We start from the raw sequence: 14,721 nt of genomic DNA on the forward strand, positions 1-14,721 counted from the left end.
GCCCCGGAGGCGGCGGCGGCTCCTCCGCCTTCTCTCTTCTTCCCGCGGTGCTGTCGCCCCGGGGACACAGCTCACCTACCCTGTAACGGGAGCCTCCCCCGCGGGAAGGCGGCGGGAGAGCCTGAAAAACAGCGGGTGGGCAGCGGTACGCGGTGTTCCCTCGGGGCGCCGCTACCGCCCGGGGTCGCGCAAGCGATAGAAGTGACGGCCTGCGGGTTTGCCGTCGCTCCCGTTTGGCAGAGTGGAAGCAGGCAGGGGGAAAAAAGCTCCAAGGCGGCTTTTTCTTCCTTAAAACAAGAGGAAAAGTGCATTTCTATCGCAAATTAAAAAATGTAAAATATTTTAGGTGTCGGCTTTTACTCGACTAGCAGTTGAGAAAAATCTATGGCTCTACATCTGAGTTAGAGCATTGATCTGCCCTGGGCACGATGGAGCAGAGCAGAAAATTGCAACCACCTTCCCTATGTAGGAGTCAATAGAAATGTTCGGCCTAAAAAAACCCCAGAACATACTAAAAAATTACTGACATAGAACGGGAGACAGGTACTTAACAGTGAAAGACAGAGCTGTGAGGTAGTGCACACGCCTTCCACCAAAAATAAAAGCATGCACCTGAAGAAAAAGTGTATCAAACTCAGCGGGTTGGGGGGAACTCAAACCAGCAAGGGCCATGCTGAAGGCCTGAAGAAATGTAAACTAGCAGCAACAGCAGAGCAGGAACCCCTTTTAGAGGGAATGTTACTGCAGAGTTCTGTACTGCCCGGTTCTTGTTTTATACTGGGTTTTTTCAAACCTCATTGGTATCTTCCCAGCTCTCCTACATGACTTGCTCCTCCTCAATTTCTTAGTCCTGCTTTCATAGTTATCTGAAAGAGACCCGTTTCCAAAATCCCAGCAGAGTGGAATTACTTTCCAGGTATTTCTCCTCATGAACTACACCTTCAGAACTCCAGTCTCTTCCTCCCCTACCCTAGCACCATACATACAGTTTTACATGCAGTGGAATGACTTGCAGTGACAGATAATCCCTTCCAGGACATGGAACACAAGGGTTTTGAAGTCACTTGCAAGAACCACCTCATCTCATGTAAACCGCTGATGTGTTACAGCTGCAGACCAGTTTCAGGATGAAGCTCTATTTCTACCATATGCTTGTCAAAAAAGATCAACAGAATCATCAAAATTCAAAAATCAAAAGAAAAAGAGCCTTTTAGCCTGGACTTGTAACTCCTTTTGTCCAGGAAACATTTACCGCACTAAATTCCAACTGAGGGCTGGGGAAGAAAGGGTATCATGATGCATTCCCATTATGTGAAGAACAAGATTTACAAAGGGACATAGACTGTGCCCTTCAGCAACAGACATTCGTCGGTAATAATGCTGACTTCTAAAATGGTGCCTGCGTAGGGAACTGACTAAAATCACTCCTGCACTGGACACGGAAGAGCTGGGCAAATTTAAAACAAGATTCCCTCTTTCTGATGCATGCTAAGTATATTAAAGGTAACCTCTAAACATGATTTTTCTCTTCCGCGTGTGTGTCAAAGGCAGCTACACTATGTTTGCTCTGTAAATTCAAGTGCTGCTTTATTTACTTATTTTACTTCCATTTTACTTATTTAGAACAATTTCCATATGGTGACATGCCTTTAATGACACTCATGACTCAGAAATACTTGTCGATGTAGTCAAACAATGTCTATTGACAGGAGTCACTGAAGTTAAATAAATGTTATTAAAAATGAGACAAAACAAAAGGCAAATATATATATATCCAGCAGAATGATAGGGATCATCACCATTTGATCAATCTTCCCTGTGAGTTATATCTGCAAGTTACTTTGAGGTAGCGCTAGAAAGAAGCTGTTGGTCCAAGAGCATCCCTGCAAAAAGAAACATTCATGGCTTAAGTACCATTTAACCTTTTTGTACCCTTTCAAGTACTCTTTACCATTTTTGGACTGTTTCTTTCTCCCTGTTCACTGACTGCAGGATTAGTAGCCCCTCAAACCATCATAATAAAGCCTTTCTGTTCAGAGAAGTGATAGAAAACAAAAACATTACTACTCTTGAAAAAATCAGCAGGTTTTGAGTAAAGGCACTATCTATTGCAGCTAGGTGCAATGAAGAGTTTATAAAACCAATACTAGATACTCTTGAAAAAAAAAAAACAACCAAGCCTTTATCAAGCTTATAAAAAACCCCACCACATTTCAGCTGGGTAGAACAGAGACAAAACACAACTGAAAGAAGTGAAATGGTGTTGTGTTGAAAAGTTGCTTCTAAGACTTTTTTTAAATGCTCCCACTGCAATCAGATCTTAGTAGAACTGATGGCAGGCAGCTAGCTGTGTGATGTGTTCAGGTCTTTGCATGAGCTACCTAATGCAGGTGGGTAGTTATAGAACAGCTCCAAGTTTACTCAGCAAAAAGTCTCAGCAATGCATTCTAACAGTCCTGATGCACTCTTTTCTGTATTTGGGGTTCATGGGTAACACACCAATACAGAAGTGTGCATTCTGTATGCCTTTACAGTAAAGAACATGCACTGCCCACACCATCTTGATCCCATGTATGCACTCCTAACTGGAAAGGGGAATAGGCTAGTAAGGCTCAGGAGACAGAAAAAGAGGTCACAGAGCTATTTTAGAACAGTATCACATGGGCTGTAACCAACAGACTCTCCTCCTCACCTCATTTTTCTTGTTTGTTCACTGGAAGAAAATACACCCCCAACATTTCTCAGGTTTGGAGAACTAATGGCCCAAACAACCTCTTTCACTGCATAACACAAACAGTTATTTTCACTATGTGGGTACTTTACAGTCCAGAACAGAAGGCGCATGCATGTCTGAAAACAGTCTCTAATGCAGAGTATAGAGACCTTGTTAACAGATAAAATATGCATAAATGGGATGGCTACAGACTGTGACTTTTCTGAGGTTTATGTACTGTGGTGATACAGTGTCAGACTAAGTGAAATCACATAGCTACGTGGGCCCCTCATTACATAGTTCACACATAGATCAACCTCCCACACACCAAAAATCAGCATAGATACTCCACAGTATTACTGCTGAGCCAACACACATCCTTAGCATCACATTTTTAACTGATAACACAATAAAAGGTTTCCACAAATTACTTGCTGCAATTTAAGTGCAGTCTTAGGCGATGCTATGCAAGCCACTTCAAAGCAGGATATAACCCAGGCAGAGACCTGGAACCCGTCTTGCTGCTTGTGGTGATGGTGCTTCCTAGATACCAAATCCTTTGCTTAGCAGACCAGTTTGTACTACGAAGCTCAAGCACCACAGCTATGCACTACAAATGAAGTGGCATCAAATCCTGTACCATTTTGAAGCTTTAACACTCTGACCCAAATTCCAGGGGCCTGCATCTACTATCTTGAGTTTCCTCCCTACTGCAGTCTTCTGAAACAATTCTATACATGCACACAAGTACCCCCTTTCCCACCCAGATTCTCTTTGCTTCATTTATTCTGCTTCCACTTTGTCACATTCTCATTAATAATCTCCCTACCACCACCATCCAAAGCCTCACCAGTTCACACAAGGAAAACATTCACCCAAAGAAACTAGTTCCCAGCTACCTTGCAAGTAGCTCTCCCTAAAGCAGGGAAACTGTTGCTAAAACTGTAAAGCTACTCCCCCTGCCTAGATGAGGTTTTTTGCTTTCTGTCTCTTCCTACATGTACTTCTGCACAAAATCCAGGAAGAATGAACTTCCTATAGTACTCCAAAAGCCCTTTCTGTTTTAGAGCATCTGCATTTCACCGACAGGACTTTGAAAATACTCCTAGCTGAAATTAAACTGTGAAGAGAAAAGATGGAGATTGTGGTCAGCAGCTAGAAGTGACCTGCCAGCATCGACTCATCACTCTGCAATACAGTATTTGCTTTAAATTTAAGATCAGCATATAGTTTATGACCACCACTTTAATCACATTAAGTCACAAAAAAAAGGAACTTTATTCCTATCTGCCATCATAGCAATTATGGTTTAGATTGCCTCCAAAACACACACAGCAGTATCAAAGTGTCTTGACTAGCTTTAGTAGCTTCCACAACTATTAGTTATGGTAATTTCTGCTACCTTTTTTCTTGGAAGAGTATTTTTCTGTTTCCAGCCTAACTTATGTTATCATTATGTACATTAAGTGGTAAATACTTTTGCATACACAGGAGCATAAGTAGTCCCTATAACTGGAAGATACTTTGTACCCCTCAAGATGAGAACAGTTTAGAGGAAGCCACTCAGAAGTTGCTAGCCTAAAGCAGAACTTTCCTCATTGCTACCTCCCCTCATCTCCTGTGACTTGAATATTGAAAACTGTCATCCTACTAAAAATTTATAACCTCATCACTAATAAAACACCTCAGCATGAAGACTGAACAAGTTAGAGATGTTTAGGACAGGGTGCAACTTAGTTGAAGAGTTGTTACTGGGATAGTTTTTTATTCCCAATGGGTTATTTTTCCTCCTTCAAACCACAAAGTTATTTTCTCCAAGGATTTTTCAGTTTAAGAAAATGTATTCTTACACCAGTTTATTTGCTGTGAAGTGTCAGGTGAGAAGACTAACAATAAGAAGGACAGGAATAAAACTGTTACTAGGGATCATCCTTACTATTTGGAATGTTTGCAGCTATGGTAGCTGAAAATCTGCCCTTCTGTATGTTTAGAATACTGTATTGATAAAGCAATTCTAACTGACCTAGCAGATCGACAGTAGTACAGTTAGTTCCAGGAGACTGCAGGAGGAAGAGTGGACCTAAGTGTTCCCATAGCAAACCCTGGGAGTGTCTCCCAAATACACACATAATCTAAGCAAGAGTGTTAAGAGCTTATAAAAGATGGCCTAGGTAACTTGGAAATATGCGAGTGCTAGTTTTTGCTAGTGTCCTGATGCCCATACCAAAACAAGAGACAGGTTAAATACCCCTACTACCTCCAGCTAAATTCCACAAGCCAGAAGAGAATGTGCTTCACATTGTAAGTAAAATCCCTTGCTGGCAAGTTTGCAGAAACAAAATTTTATTTACACAGGCAAGTCTATCTTTAGACCCCATTGAACTCTTTACATTTCTAGAATATTTACATGATTTCAAGATGCTCCGAGTGATGAACAAAAAAAAAAGATTACAGAAACTGTCAAAAGCATAGCAAAAAAACCCCAACCTATCATTGTGCTTTAAAACTTATGATCTAGAGTAATGTAGAAGAAATGTAATTTTAGCACCTTGGTCATAACGGTCATGCTATATAAGACACTTAAATAGCAGGGGGGATGTCAGAAGTGACCGTATCCAGAGGTTGCCAGTGACAATTCATGAGGGAATCATAGAGTTCTTCACTTGTCTCCATAAATTGTCTGTTCATTTCATCAACATCCAAGTAAAGCTGTGGATCTGAAAATAAAAGCCTGGTAAATACAAGTGGCAGATCCTGGAAGGCATGCACACAAAAACCTGAAGTAAATGCCTAATAAAATGTTTTAGCTAAGTTTAATAGTGTAATAGTAAATGTAATAAACTGTTTATTCACCTAGAATTTTAACAAACCTGACAAAAAAGAACAGATTTAAGGCTGATTAACCATAAAACTCTCCCAAAATCCACTTAACTCATTTCTACAACAGTATGTGTTAAGCAGGATAAGATTTCTGAACACTAAAACAAGATGTCTCCATGAGATCAACTGTCTGCAAACCTTCCAGGCCAAACAATTAAGTTTTATACCAAATCTTTAAGTGCAAGTTGAATCATCCTTTTAGAGTCCGCAATATAAGCTTTTACCTCAGGGTTTGGAAAACCGATTTTGCCTATTAATGAGTTTAACACAGAATATGCTTAGCAGACTCCATACAAAGATAAGAGAAATTCTGTATTAGACCATTTTGGAAGGAGAATGAAGGCAAAGTTAAAAGAAGCTTACTGTGAAGTGTTGTTGACAGGGTCCCATTCTACTTGACATGGTGTACACTATCAGCTTTGAAATCCTACCTCATCTCAGCTATAACCTATAGAGGATCTCACTACATCAGCTGAATTTCCAGGACATTCTTCATCCAATAGTCACTGGCTTGTATTGTTAAAGGGCACAAGTATGGTTAATTAAAAGTTGCAGTGATAGAATCATCATTACCTTCAGTTATTAGGTCATCACTGATTTCAGTCATAGCTGAAGTTTCCTAAAAAAAAAGAAAATAAAATCTCATATGTTTAATCATAATTCATTTCAGAAAGCATCACAAATCCAAAGTGATTTTGTACTCCCAAACCACTCCCTCCTCCCACAACTACAAGAATAGGTGGGGGGGTTGTGTTTGTTGCAGAGGGTTGGGGGTTTTTGTTTGGCATTTTTGGTTGGTTGGGTTTTGTGGGTTTTTTGTTTGTTCGTTTGTTTTGTTGGTTTTTGGGGGGGGGGGGTTTGTGTTTGGTGGGGTTTGTGGGGTTTTTGTTTGTTTGGTTGGTTTTTTTTAAGAAAACCATAGTATAGTTCAGGTTGGAAGGAAGTTGTAATTGATAAATTGGCTGATCTAAGATAAGACCATCTCACATTAATTCTCTAATTTGCTTTAAGAAAAGTACATCAGAAAAAAAGGAAGTGAGGAAGTCTCCACAATTACGCTGTCAGAACTGTTATTTGGCATACATGAACAAATAATGGCATATAAATCTCTAATTCTATAGATGCACTAAAGCACTTAAAGATACCTCTGAACAAAGCCTGCTATTCTAACTTCCACACTAAGCAGAAAGCATGATTTCAGTTTTAGGACTTTTTGCCAACTCACACAATTCATACAATTTATTCTTTGTGATTTTTTTTTCTTTAAAGGAAGTATGCAATATCTTTACCTCAAAAACAGCTGGAGCCATAACAGCATCTCCTAAAGAGCAGTCTCCAACAGCTTGCATGCTATCATAGGGAGCATAGGAGCTGTAGTTGTAGTCAGCATAAGGATCATAACCCCACTGTGAGTAGTAGTTCTGATAATCTTGGTAATAATCATTATAGTTGTACGACTGGTACCGCTGGAATTCTGCTTTCAGTCTGAAACATGAGAAGTTATATACAGTTAGAGTTTGAGAACAATAAACTGTAAACCCAGTTCTGAAGCTGAGCAATTTGCCAGCTTACACATTTCAAAGTTTAAAAGGAAGCTTTTCTGAACAGTTGCCTAAGCAACAGTCTAAGATCTCATGTTTATACAGAAGCAAATGCTCTCACCTTCACCAATACCAAAAGTAATTATTTTCATGGATTAACTTGAGCCACAACACTTATCTGTATTGAGTATTTTTAGTATCTGTATAAGCAAGCTGCTGATAAAAACTAATTTATTAAGACCAGAGACATTCATCAAGCACAGCTGCTTTGAAGATGTATTCAGTCTTATTTAGCCCTTCTATCTTTTGTTTGGTTAATACTAAATACTACTATTTCCAGAAGCAATGGGGTGAAGTCAGATTGTCTGTTTCAGAGGAGCATCTGACACTGCCTGCCAGTTTGCCATGACCACCTCCACCTGCTCAATTTTTAGTCCATGAACAGTTGCCGAATTGTAGCTGTCAGGTGAAGTCAGCACTGCCATTATCCAGTGTGAAGCCAAAGCAGCAGGAAAATGACAAAACTCATTGGTTCTTAAGACCAAAGGGCCAGCTGATTAGTTTTTACTACCTTCCCTCTCCCAAGTAGATTTTTCTGAGGGACAACTTCACACTAATGACAAGAATCAATGCACAAGTGTTGTCTGTGCTAAGACAGAGGTACAATAACAGAGGTACACTACATGAAATACATTCAGATAACCCAGCTGCACATTCAAGAAGTCCTCTATGCTTAGATATTTCTTCACTGATTATATACAGGCACACCTGCTGTTTTTGCAGAGTCCAACTTCTCTGCATCTCCACTTCATTACACAAGTCAGATCTAGGCTTTTTGTCAAGAACACAAACTGAAGTAGCTCAGAAATAGTTCCCAGTACAAGTGAATTGATGAGAAACTACTCTGATGGCTGGATATTTTGATGCTAGAAGAACATAGTACTCAGCCATTCAGAAGGAGATACAGATTAGTGATGTGTATTTTAATACCTGTATTGCATTTGTTTCAGTACTGTAAAGTTACACACACATTCTAATAAAGAGGTGTTCTGTTGTCTTGCTACTGCAGTAATCAAATGACTACGTAACATCTCAAAGTCTTCTGCTTCCAACTTTTCTCCTACACACATCTCTGTAGGAAAGAAAAATCTGCAAATACTGCTGACACTCTTCTGGGTAGCAGAAGTGAGGAAACCTGTTTCTTTGTGACCTCTTCTTGTTTTCAAAATAGTTTAGTCAGAGCAATTCTGGACAGTGCTCTCTTGGGTAAGAGCATTTCCATTCTAAAGCAAAGAGGCAACATTTGCAGAATTATCCAGGGTGAAGACAAACAAAAGCTGTTATTTTTACTATTTAACAGAACATAAAAGCTAGCCTCATGAATATACTGAAATTGTTTTATATAAAGTTCTATTTTAGTCTGTATCCTGGATCAAAGTTTATCAAATTTGGCACCAATTCTCTAACTGTTCAGAGACTTGAATTGCCTTAACTGACCAAGAGAACTGAGCTGGCAGAGTAAAAAAACCCTTGCAAAACCAATCAACTTTAAATTCCCTGCTGCCCCAATCACTTGAAAAGCAAAGAATAGCATTCTAAACAAACTGTTCCAGCAACATCTCCTTTGGCTTCCTCCCCACTATATTCTGTATTTTTCCACTTAAGAGTTCCTTCCTCTGCCAGCCTACTGTAAAACTAGCAACATGCTACCTTGCCTAAACTAGGGGGAAAGGTCTAGAAGAAAAGCTTCCTAGCATACAAAATCACTTGTTGTCCCTTCTACCTCTTCTTCAGGCCCAAATGTGGAAAATATTTATGAATGCATTCAGCTTCACTACTGTAAGAATTAAGGCTGGTTACAACAGCAGCTAAGCCCAAGTTAAACAATCTGGCTAGACTTAAGAGTTGGATTCCCCCAGCAATCCTGAAAGAGGTTGATGAATCCAGGGAGTCAAAACATAACGCTTCTGTATTTTTGGTTTTGTAGACTGCATCATGTGTACAGCCATTATAGCAAGGGCCACAGACTTTACAAAGGCAGAGCTACAAGAATCTGATTATTTAGAATTACTGTATCAATGCACAACTCATTTGTTACCTTTTAGAAATTCCTATGCTCAGCCGGATTCGTTTTCCCCCCAGACCTGGTGCATTCTGGCAGTCTTGCAGTGCCCTCATCTGATCACCTTGCTCACCAAATCTGACAAAGGCATACCCTCTACAATTTTCAAAAGGGAGAAAACAAATTCTAGTATGCATAACAGTTACAAAGCTAACGAATTCAATTTCTGTCTTCTACAAAACCAGAAGATAGTAGCTACTATAGCTTCTATTACCTCTCTGGCATGTGCACATGCACAGAAGATGCTTTCACCAAATTAAAAACTTGGGCCAGAAGCAAAAAGCTTGTTCTTTGATAGCATTAAGATGCAACTTGCTGAGAGCCAGAAAAACAATACATTTTAATTGCTATCTGTGTAAGTAATCAGACTCCATATTTCTGCATTTACAGCAGTTAATTTATCAGTTAGTATTAACCCACTCCTACCACTGTACAGCACTAACATTCTTTTTATACTTGCTTTCTCTTAAGTTTCTTGAATTAGTCTATTACAGCCAGCATTGTCTGAACAGCTAACTCATTCATCCCTGCTTGACTCACTGCCTGGCCAATATAACTTCACCTTAGCTTTATTTACTAATATTAATAGGTTCAGTCTCCCAACCCCCTAAGATTTGCCAGGCCTTACGCTTTTCTCCCACATGTAAAAAGGAAATTATTTTGTCTTCAGTACTGCAGATGACTAAGTGGACACACTGCTGTATGTAAGCCCAGCAGCACAGATTTCAGTGCACAGCTCTCCTTTCTCCCACCATCTGATTTCTGTCATGCAGATATGCATATGGTTAAATTGAAGCTTATTAGATTAATTGCTTAAACTAACCAGTAAGTTTTAGAAACAAAAGGATCTGTGCTGTTTAAAAAAAACAACAAAACTAATGCTAGAGACTAATCTCTCTCTTCCTGCCTCTGAAGAAAATGCAGAAACAGTTCCAACACAAGTTCTTATATTACTTACAGAAGCAAGCATATTGACAGCATTATGAATTTTCACAGGCATTACCTGGAATATCCCAGCAGGTCTGTTGCTATTTTGCAGTCAATACATGAGGGGTACCTCTTTAGAAAATAGTCATAGAGCTGGAAATCATCCACTTCTGGAGTAAGTTCCCCAACAAATATAGAATAATCTGGTCTTTAAAAAGATAAAAGAGAAGAACTGTCAAGTTTCAGACTAAGGTAGCTGATGGCAGTATTAAGGTACCAAACATATAAGCAGGTAGTTATCACTGGACAAATGAGACAACAAAATCTGAAAACAGTATTAACTGCAAAACTCTGCTGAGTAATGTACAGACTGCAATGCCATCACTCCAGCATCAAGTTCTCAATTTCTCTGGGTCCATTCTACCACTTTAACAAAAAAAAGCATTTCAACAAAGACCCATTTTATTAAAAAAAAAACTTTTAGAAGTTGGTTTCAAAAGGAAATATTTATTGTCTGAATGAGGGGGATAGGGGGGGAAGGATGCACACAAATACGAAGAAAAACTATTAACTCAGGTTACAGCCATGATTCAAAAGAGCTATGACTATTTTGCCACCACTTCTCAGCTATTATGCAAGAGACAAACTACAAAAAACTTTCACTATTCTACTGGCAATAAATTTCCAAAAGCAATAATACTTAAGTGTATAGGCACCAGATGTGCCATTTCAGGATTTTAAAAATAAGCGATGGCATTCACTGGCCACTATCAATTTAAACAGGTAAGGGGTCAGAACTTCTGCTTTCGAAAGGTCTTTACCTGGCTGAACTACTACTAGGGACAAACTCTATTCTTCCTGGTTTTATTTTGTTCTTTTTCTTCCGTTTCTTCTGTGGTGTTCTCCACCAGCTGTAGGCCTGGAGACATTCTCTTTTTTTCGCCATCAAGTCCTGTTGGGAGAAAAAATCACCTTTATAGTATTTAGCCTCATTTACATTCCTCCCTCCCACTCCCCATCACCACAGGTGATTTCCCCATATTCACCTTGCCCTTGAAAGAAGCCTGGGGTCCCATTTCTCCCTCCGCCTCCCATGAGGGAAAGCAGCCTCTGGGGAAAACGCCTGGCAAAAATAACAGAGCCAAAGGATTGTATGAACAGCCATATTCCCCTGACTTGTCAAGCTGGCTAAAGGATTGACAGCTTCCTCTTGGAATCAGGGAAAAAGCAGATAGCCCTTCGATGTTGGCCAATCCTAAATGTTAATTAGCTTCAGGACTGGACTGTGTTCCACTTGAGCTCCAGGACTCAAAAAACCCTGCAGCAGCAGTCTGAGTGATGAAGAGGCAGGGAAATCATCACTCTTGCCTTAAAGGGATCTCAGCTGTCCCTATCTCCCCTCAACTAGGAATTCTTCTTCTTACGTGAGATGCCTCTCCTCACTACCCAGCTGTGAGTCACTCTCCCAGGCCAGGAACAACAACAGGAGGCCGATTAATGGAACGTAAGGAGAAAGCAGACCAGGAACAGGCACTAGCTTGGCTGAGGGAAAACTCAAACCCAGATGCAAGGCCAGGAAGAAAGAGGCATAAAAAGTGCCTCTTGGGGAAAAAAAAAAAAGGGAAAGAAAAACCAAAACCCCAAAAACCACAGCTTAAAAAGGAAGTGGGGCAACTACACAAAAGAGGAGGGAAACAACAGCTGTATTAACACAGGTTGCCTCCCTCACTTAAGATTCTGAAGAACAAGGAATTCCAAAAATAAGAATGGTGTTTCGCAATGTTTTTTTACTTACGCAGGCTTTAATGTTCTTCCTCTAGAACACCTCTACATATATCTTATATAGAGAGTGTTATACGCAAGGTCCTTCAGAAGAACTCATGCTCAAATAAATCCAAACTGCAAAACCTAATGTTATGCCCCCAACCTGCTTCAGTTGATACGATTTAAGTGTCCAGAGGACAGCCACCAATTACCACATTACCAGAAGAAATCGTAGGACTGAAAGAACACCCAACTCAGAGCAAGCTAGCTATTTCAGCTTTACATTTACTAGGAATTCTGAGTATGGTTCTGGAATCCATTTAGGCACTGCAAGCCTGAATTTCTGACCAAATGATCTTACCTGGCTTGCCATGGTTCAAACTGTCTTCCGCCTTTCTCGAAGAATACAGCTGCACAGGGTCAGTTTACTGCACTCCTTCAGCTGAAAAAGATGCAGGGGAGGAACAAGAAGATAAAGACTCTTAACCTTGAGACTAATTACTTTAAAAACATACAGCGGGGTGAACATCTTTGAATGTTATTAATTCAGAACTTAGAAATTTTAAGTTCTGACTTGTCACTGCTAAAGCAATGGAGATAAAAAGGACATATGGCATAGGGGATTATGACTAGAAGTCATCTTCACTTTCTTAAATTGTAGTAGTCCACAAAGTTTTCCCACTGTCCAAAGCACTAGAAAATTAGACAGCTTTTAAGTCACCTATACCTTACCCTTATTTCTGAAATACCTAGATATAATAACTCAGTAATTCAGAACGTCCATGTTCTAAAACAGTTAAGAACGAGACAACAAAGATAGAGGCTTCAACATGTTTCGTACAATCCCTCAGATGTTTTTTTTTTTTTCCCCTTTTAGCCAAATTAAAACTTGATTTACTTGTACCACAAATTCTACAGCTGAAAACCAGTAGTGGTACTTCCTATGTGCTAAAGAACAAGAAAAATGAGAGGGACAAGGGCACAGTACAGGTAAATGTGTATTTCTCTGCACCTTTTCTGTCTTCTCTTTTGCCTCTTCCATACACACATTTCACTCACCACCAGTAAGCTCGCAACAAATAATGACCTTTTACTGCTATTACTAAGCCAGTGGATACACTTTCATGAAGAGGTATGTACTCCTTGTTGATTCTGATATCCTTTAAGCTTTTTTCCCCTAGTCATCCAACCAATATAAATCAGTGCAGAAAAAAGTTTCATTTGCAAAATACTTTGCATCTACTTCTACACACAGCTGTCCATTCACCACTGCCAATTTTTTACATCCAGTGTTGCTCCTTCTATTCACATACTTGACTGTTGAAGTTTTAATTTGCATTTCCATCCAAGAAATTATGTAATATTTTACATACTGGCTGGTCAAATCCACATTCACATAATACAATAAATACAGAGTGTTTGTAATACCTTAAAGGCCTTCCCACATGGGAACAGTTCAGAGCACTGCTTCTGAAAATGGATTAGGCTAACCTGACACAGGAGAGCCATATGCCGTAATTAGAGCATCCATGCATGGTGTTACTCAGAGTAACTATGCACTTCATCTCCACACCCATTCTGAAGCCAAGAAAATAGTCAAGTACAAACAAGCCCTTAAATGCAGGCATGTACTAGTTAAGGTCAGCATATGCCCTCTTACTAAACCTAACTGAGCACTTCTTCCTGTTAAAGAAGGTCATTATTAACAAAAACATCCACATACTGATGTTCCTCTAATTCAAGCATTACTTTTTAATAAAAGAAACCATAAACTCCTCCACGCTCTAAACACTGAAATAGTAATTCTTGAATTCACAGCTGCATAATACTTTTCTTCTTGAAACTTACCACTCTTTATTTGTGCGGATTTAACAGCAGATGGCCCGCACTACACAGCCTTTTTATTGCAAAAGAGTGTCAGAAGGCAAGTGACGCAATTGTTTCTCAATCAGTTATCACAGACTTTTATGCAAAACTGCGTTTCTGCACTCTCCCTGTATGATCTTGACTGTTGCCTCTTGATCTTTTCACTAGAAAACAAAAATATTTAAAAAGCAGTTAGAACAGCATGTATTAACATTACATTTTTTCACATTTGCTATAACTGCAGCTAGTCGTGGCTAGCTTATCGTTCAAGCAGTGGGGCAGCTTTAACCAGCAAAATTCAAACACCTCCTTAACGGGATTAGGCATGCATTTTAGCAGCCCATTTACTCCATGTTTCCTGTTGTTATTATTACGTTTTCGCTGGCAAAAAGGTGGATGAAGCTACCGCGAACACTTCTCACCCGAGCTGGGAGGAGAAGCCGCCCTTTTCCGCATTCATTTCGCTCCCAAGGAGGAACTGGCTCAGGGCGGCGGGCAGGAGGAATCCCCCCGAACGCCTCAGGCCGCCGCGCAGACCCCAACCGAGCCACCCGACCAGCCCAGGCCCCAGCCGCACCGTGCCGTGACGCATTTTTATAAGCTACTCGGCACGACGGGAAAAAAAAAAAAAAAAAAAAAAAAAAAAAAAAACACCCACACCACGGCGCCCGGCAAGAAGTGCGCCCCGCCCGGCCGCGGCCCTCCGCGGCGGCCACACTGGCGCCGGGGCCGCGCTTCCCCTTTATTGTGCTAAGCGATAAGGAAGAGGGAAAGAAAAAAAAAAAAAATGAAATAAAAGAAGCCCGCAGGGCCGCGGCGCTCCTCCAGCGGCGACCGAGGCTGGCTCACCGGGCGCGGCCGGGGCGCTTCGGCCCAACGGACGCCGGGCCTCCCCGCCCCGCAGGCCC

At 40.4% G+C, this 14,721-nt stretch overlaps 1 protein-coding gene across 9 annotated transcripts in view; it reads right to left on the reverse strand.

Annotated features, from left to right (window-relative positions):
- Positions 1–14,721, reverse strand: part of LOC104835295 (chromosome unknown open reading frame, human C6orf52) — a 31,923-nt gene that overhangs the window by 16,431 nt on the left and 771 nt on the right. For 2 of the 9 annotated variants that reach the window (XM_010573199.1, XM_010573200.1), the window contains exons 2-10: positions 13,796–13,977; positions 12,309–12,389; positions 11,230–11,306; positions 11,005–11,135; positions 10,260–10,391; positions 9,233–9,352; positions 6,883–7,078; positions 6,167–6,212; positions 2,291–5,430 (exon numbers count right to left, since the gene is read on the reverse strand). In XM_010573199.1, coding sequence (XP_010571501.1) covers positions 5,294–5,430; positions 6,167–6,212; positions 6,883–7,078; positions 9,233–9,352; positions 10,260–10,391; positions 11,005–11,135; positions 11,230–11,259 — 792 coding nt within the window. In that variant the 5' untranslated portion in view covers positions 11,260–11,306; positions 12,309–12,389; positions 13,796–13,977 and the 3' untranslated portion in view covers positions 2,291–5,293. Of the gene's footprint in view, positions 1–1,561; positions 1,884–2,290; positions 5,431–6,166; positions 6,213–6,882; positions 7,079–9,232; positions 9,353–10,259; positions 10,392–11,004; positions 11,136–11,229; positions 11,307–12,308; positions 12,390–13,795; positions 13,978–14,235; positions 14,407–14,721 lie in introns of those variants that run through there. The other 7 variants (XM_010573201.1, XM_010573203.1, XM_010573202.1 and 4 more) reach the window with 7 other exon arrangements.

This window comes from Haliaeetus leucocephalus, unplaced genomic scaffold, assembly GCF_000737465.1.
Source record: "Haliaeetus leucocephalus isolate CR32 unplaced genomic scaffold, Haliaeetus_leucocephalus-4.0 Scaffold373, whole genome shotgun sequence".
In the NCBI taxonomy this organism is placed as follows: Eukaryota; Metazoa; Chordata; class Aves; order Accipitriformes; family Accipitridae; genus Haliaeetus; species Haliaeetus leucocephalus.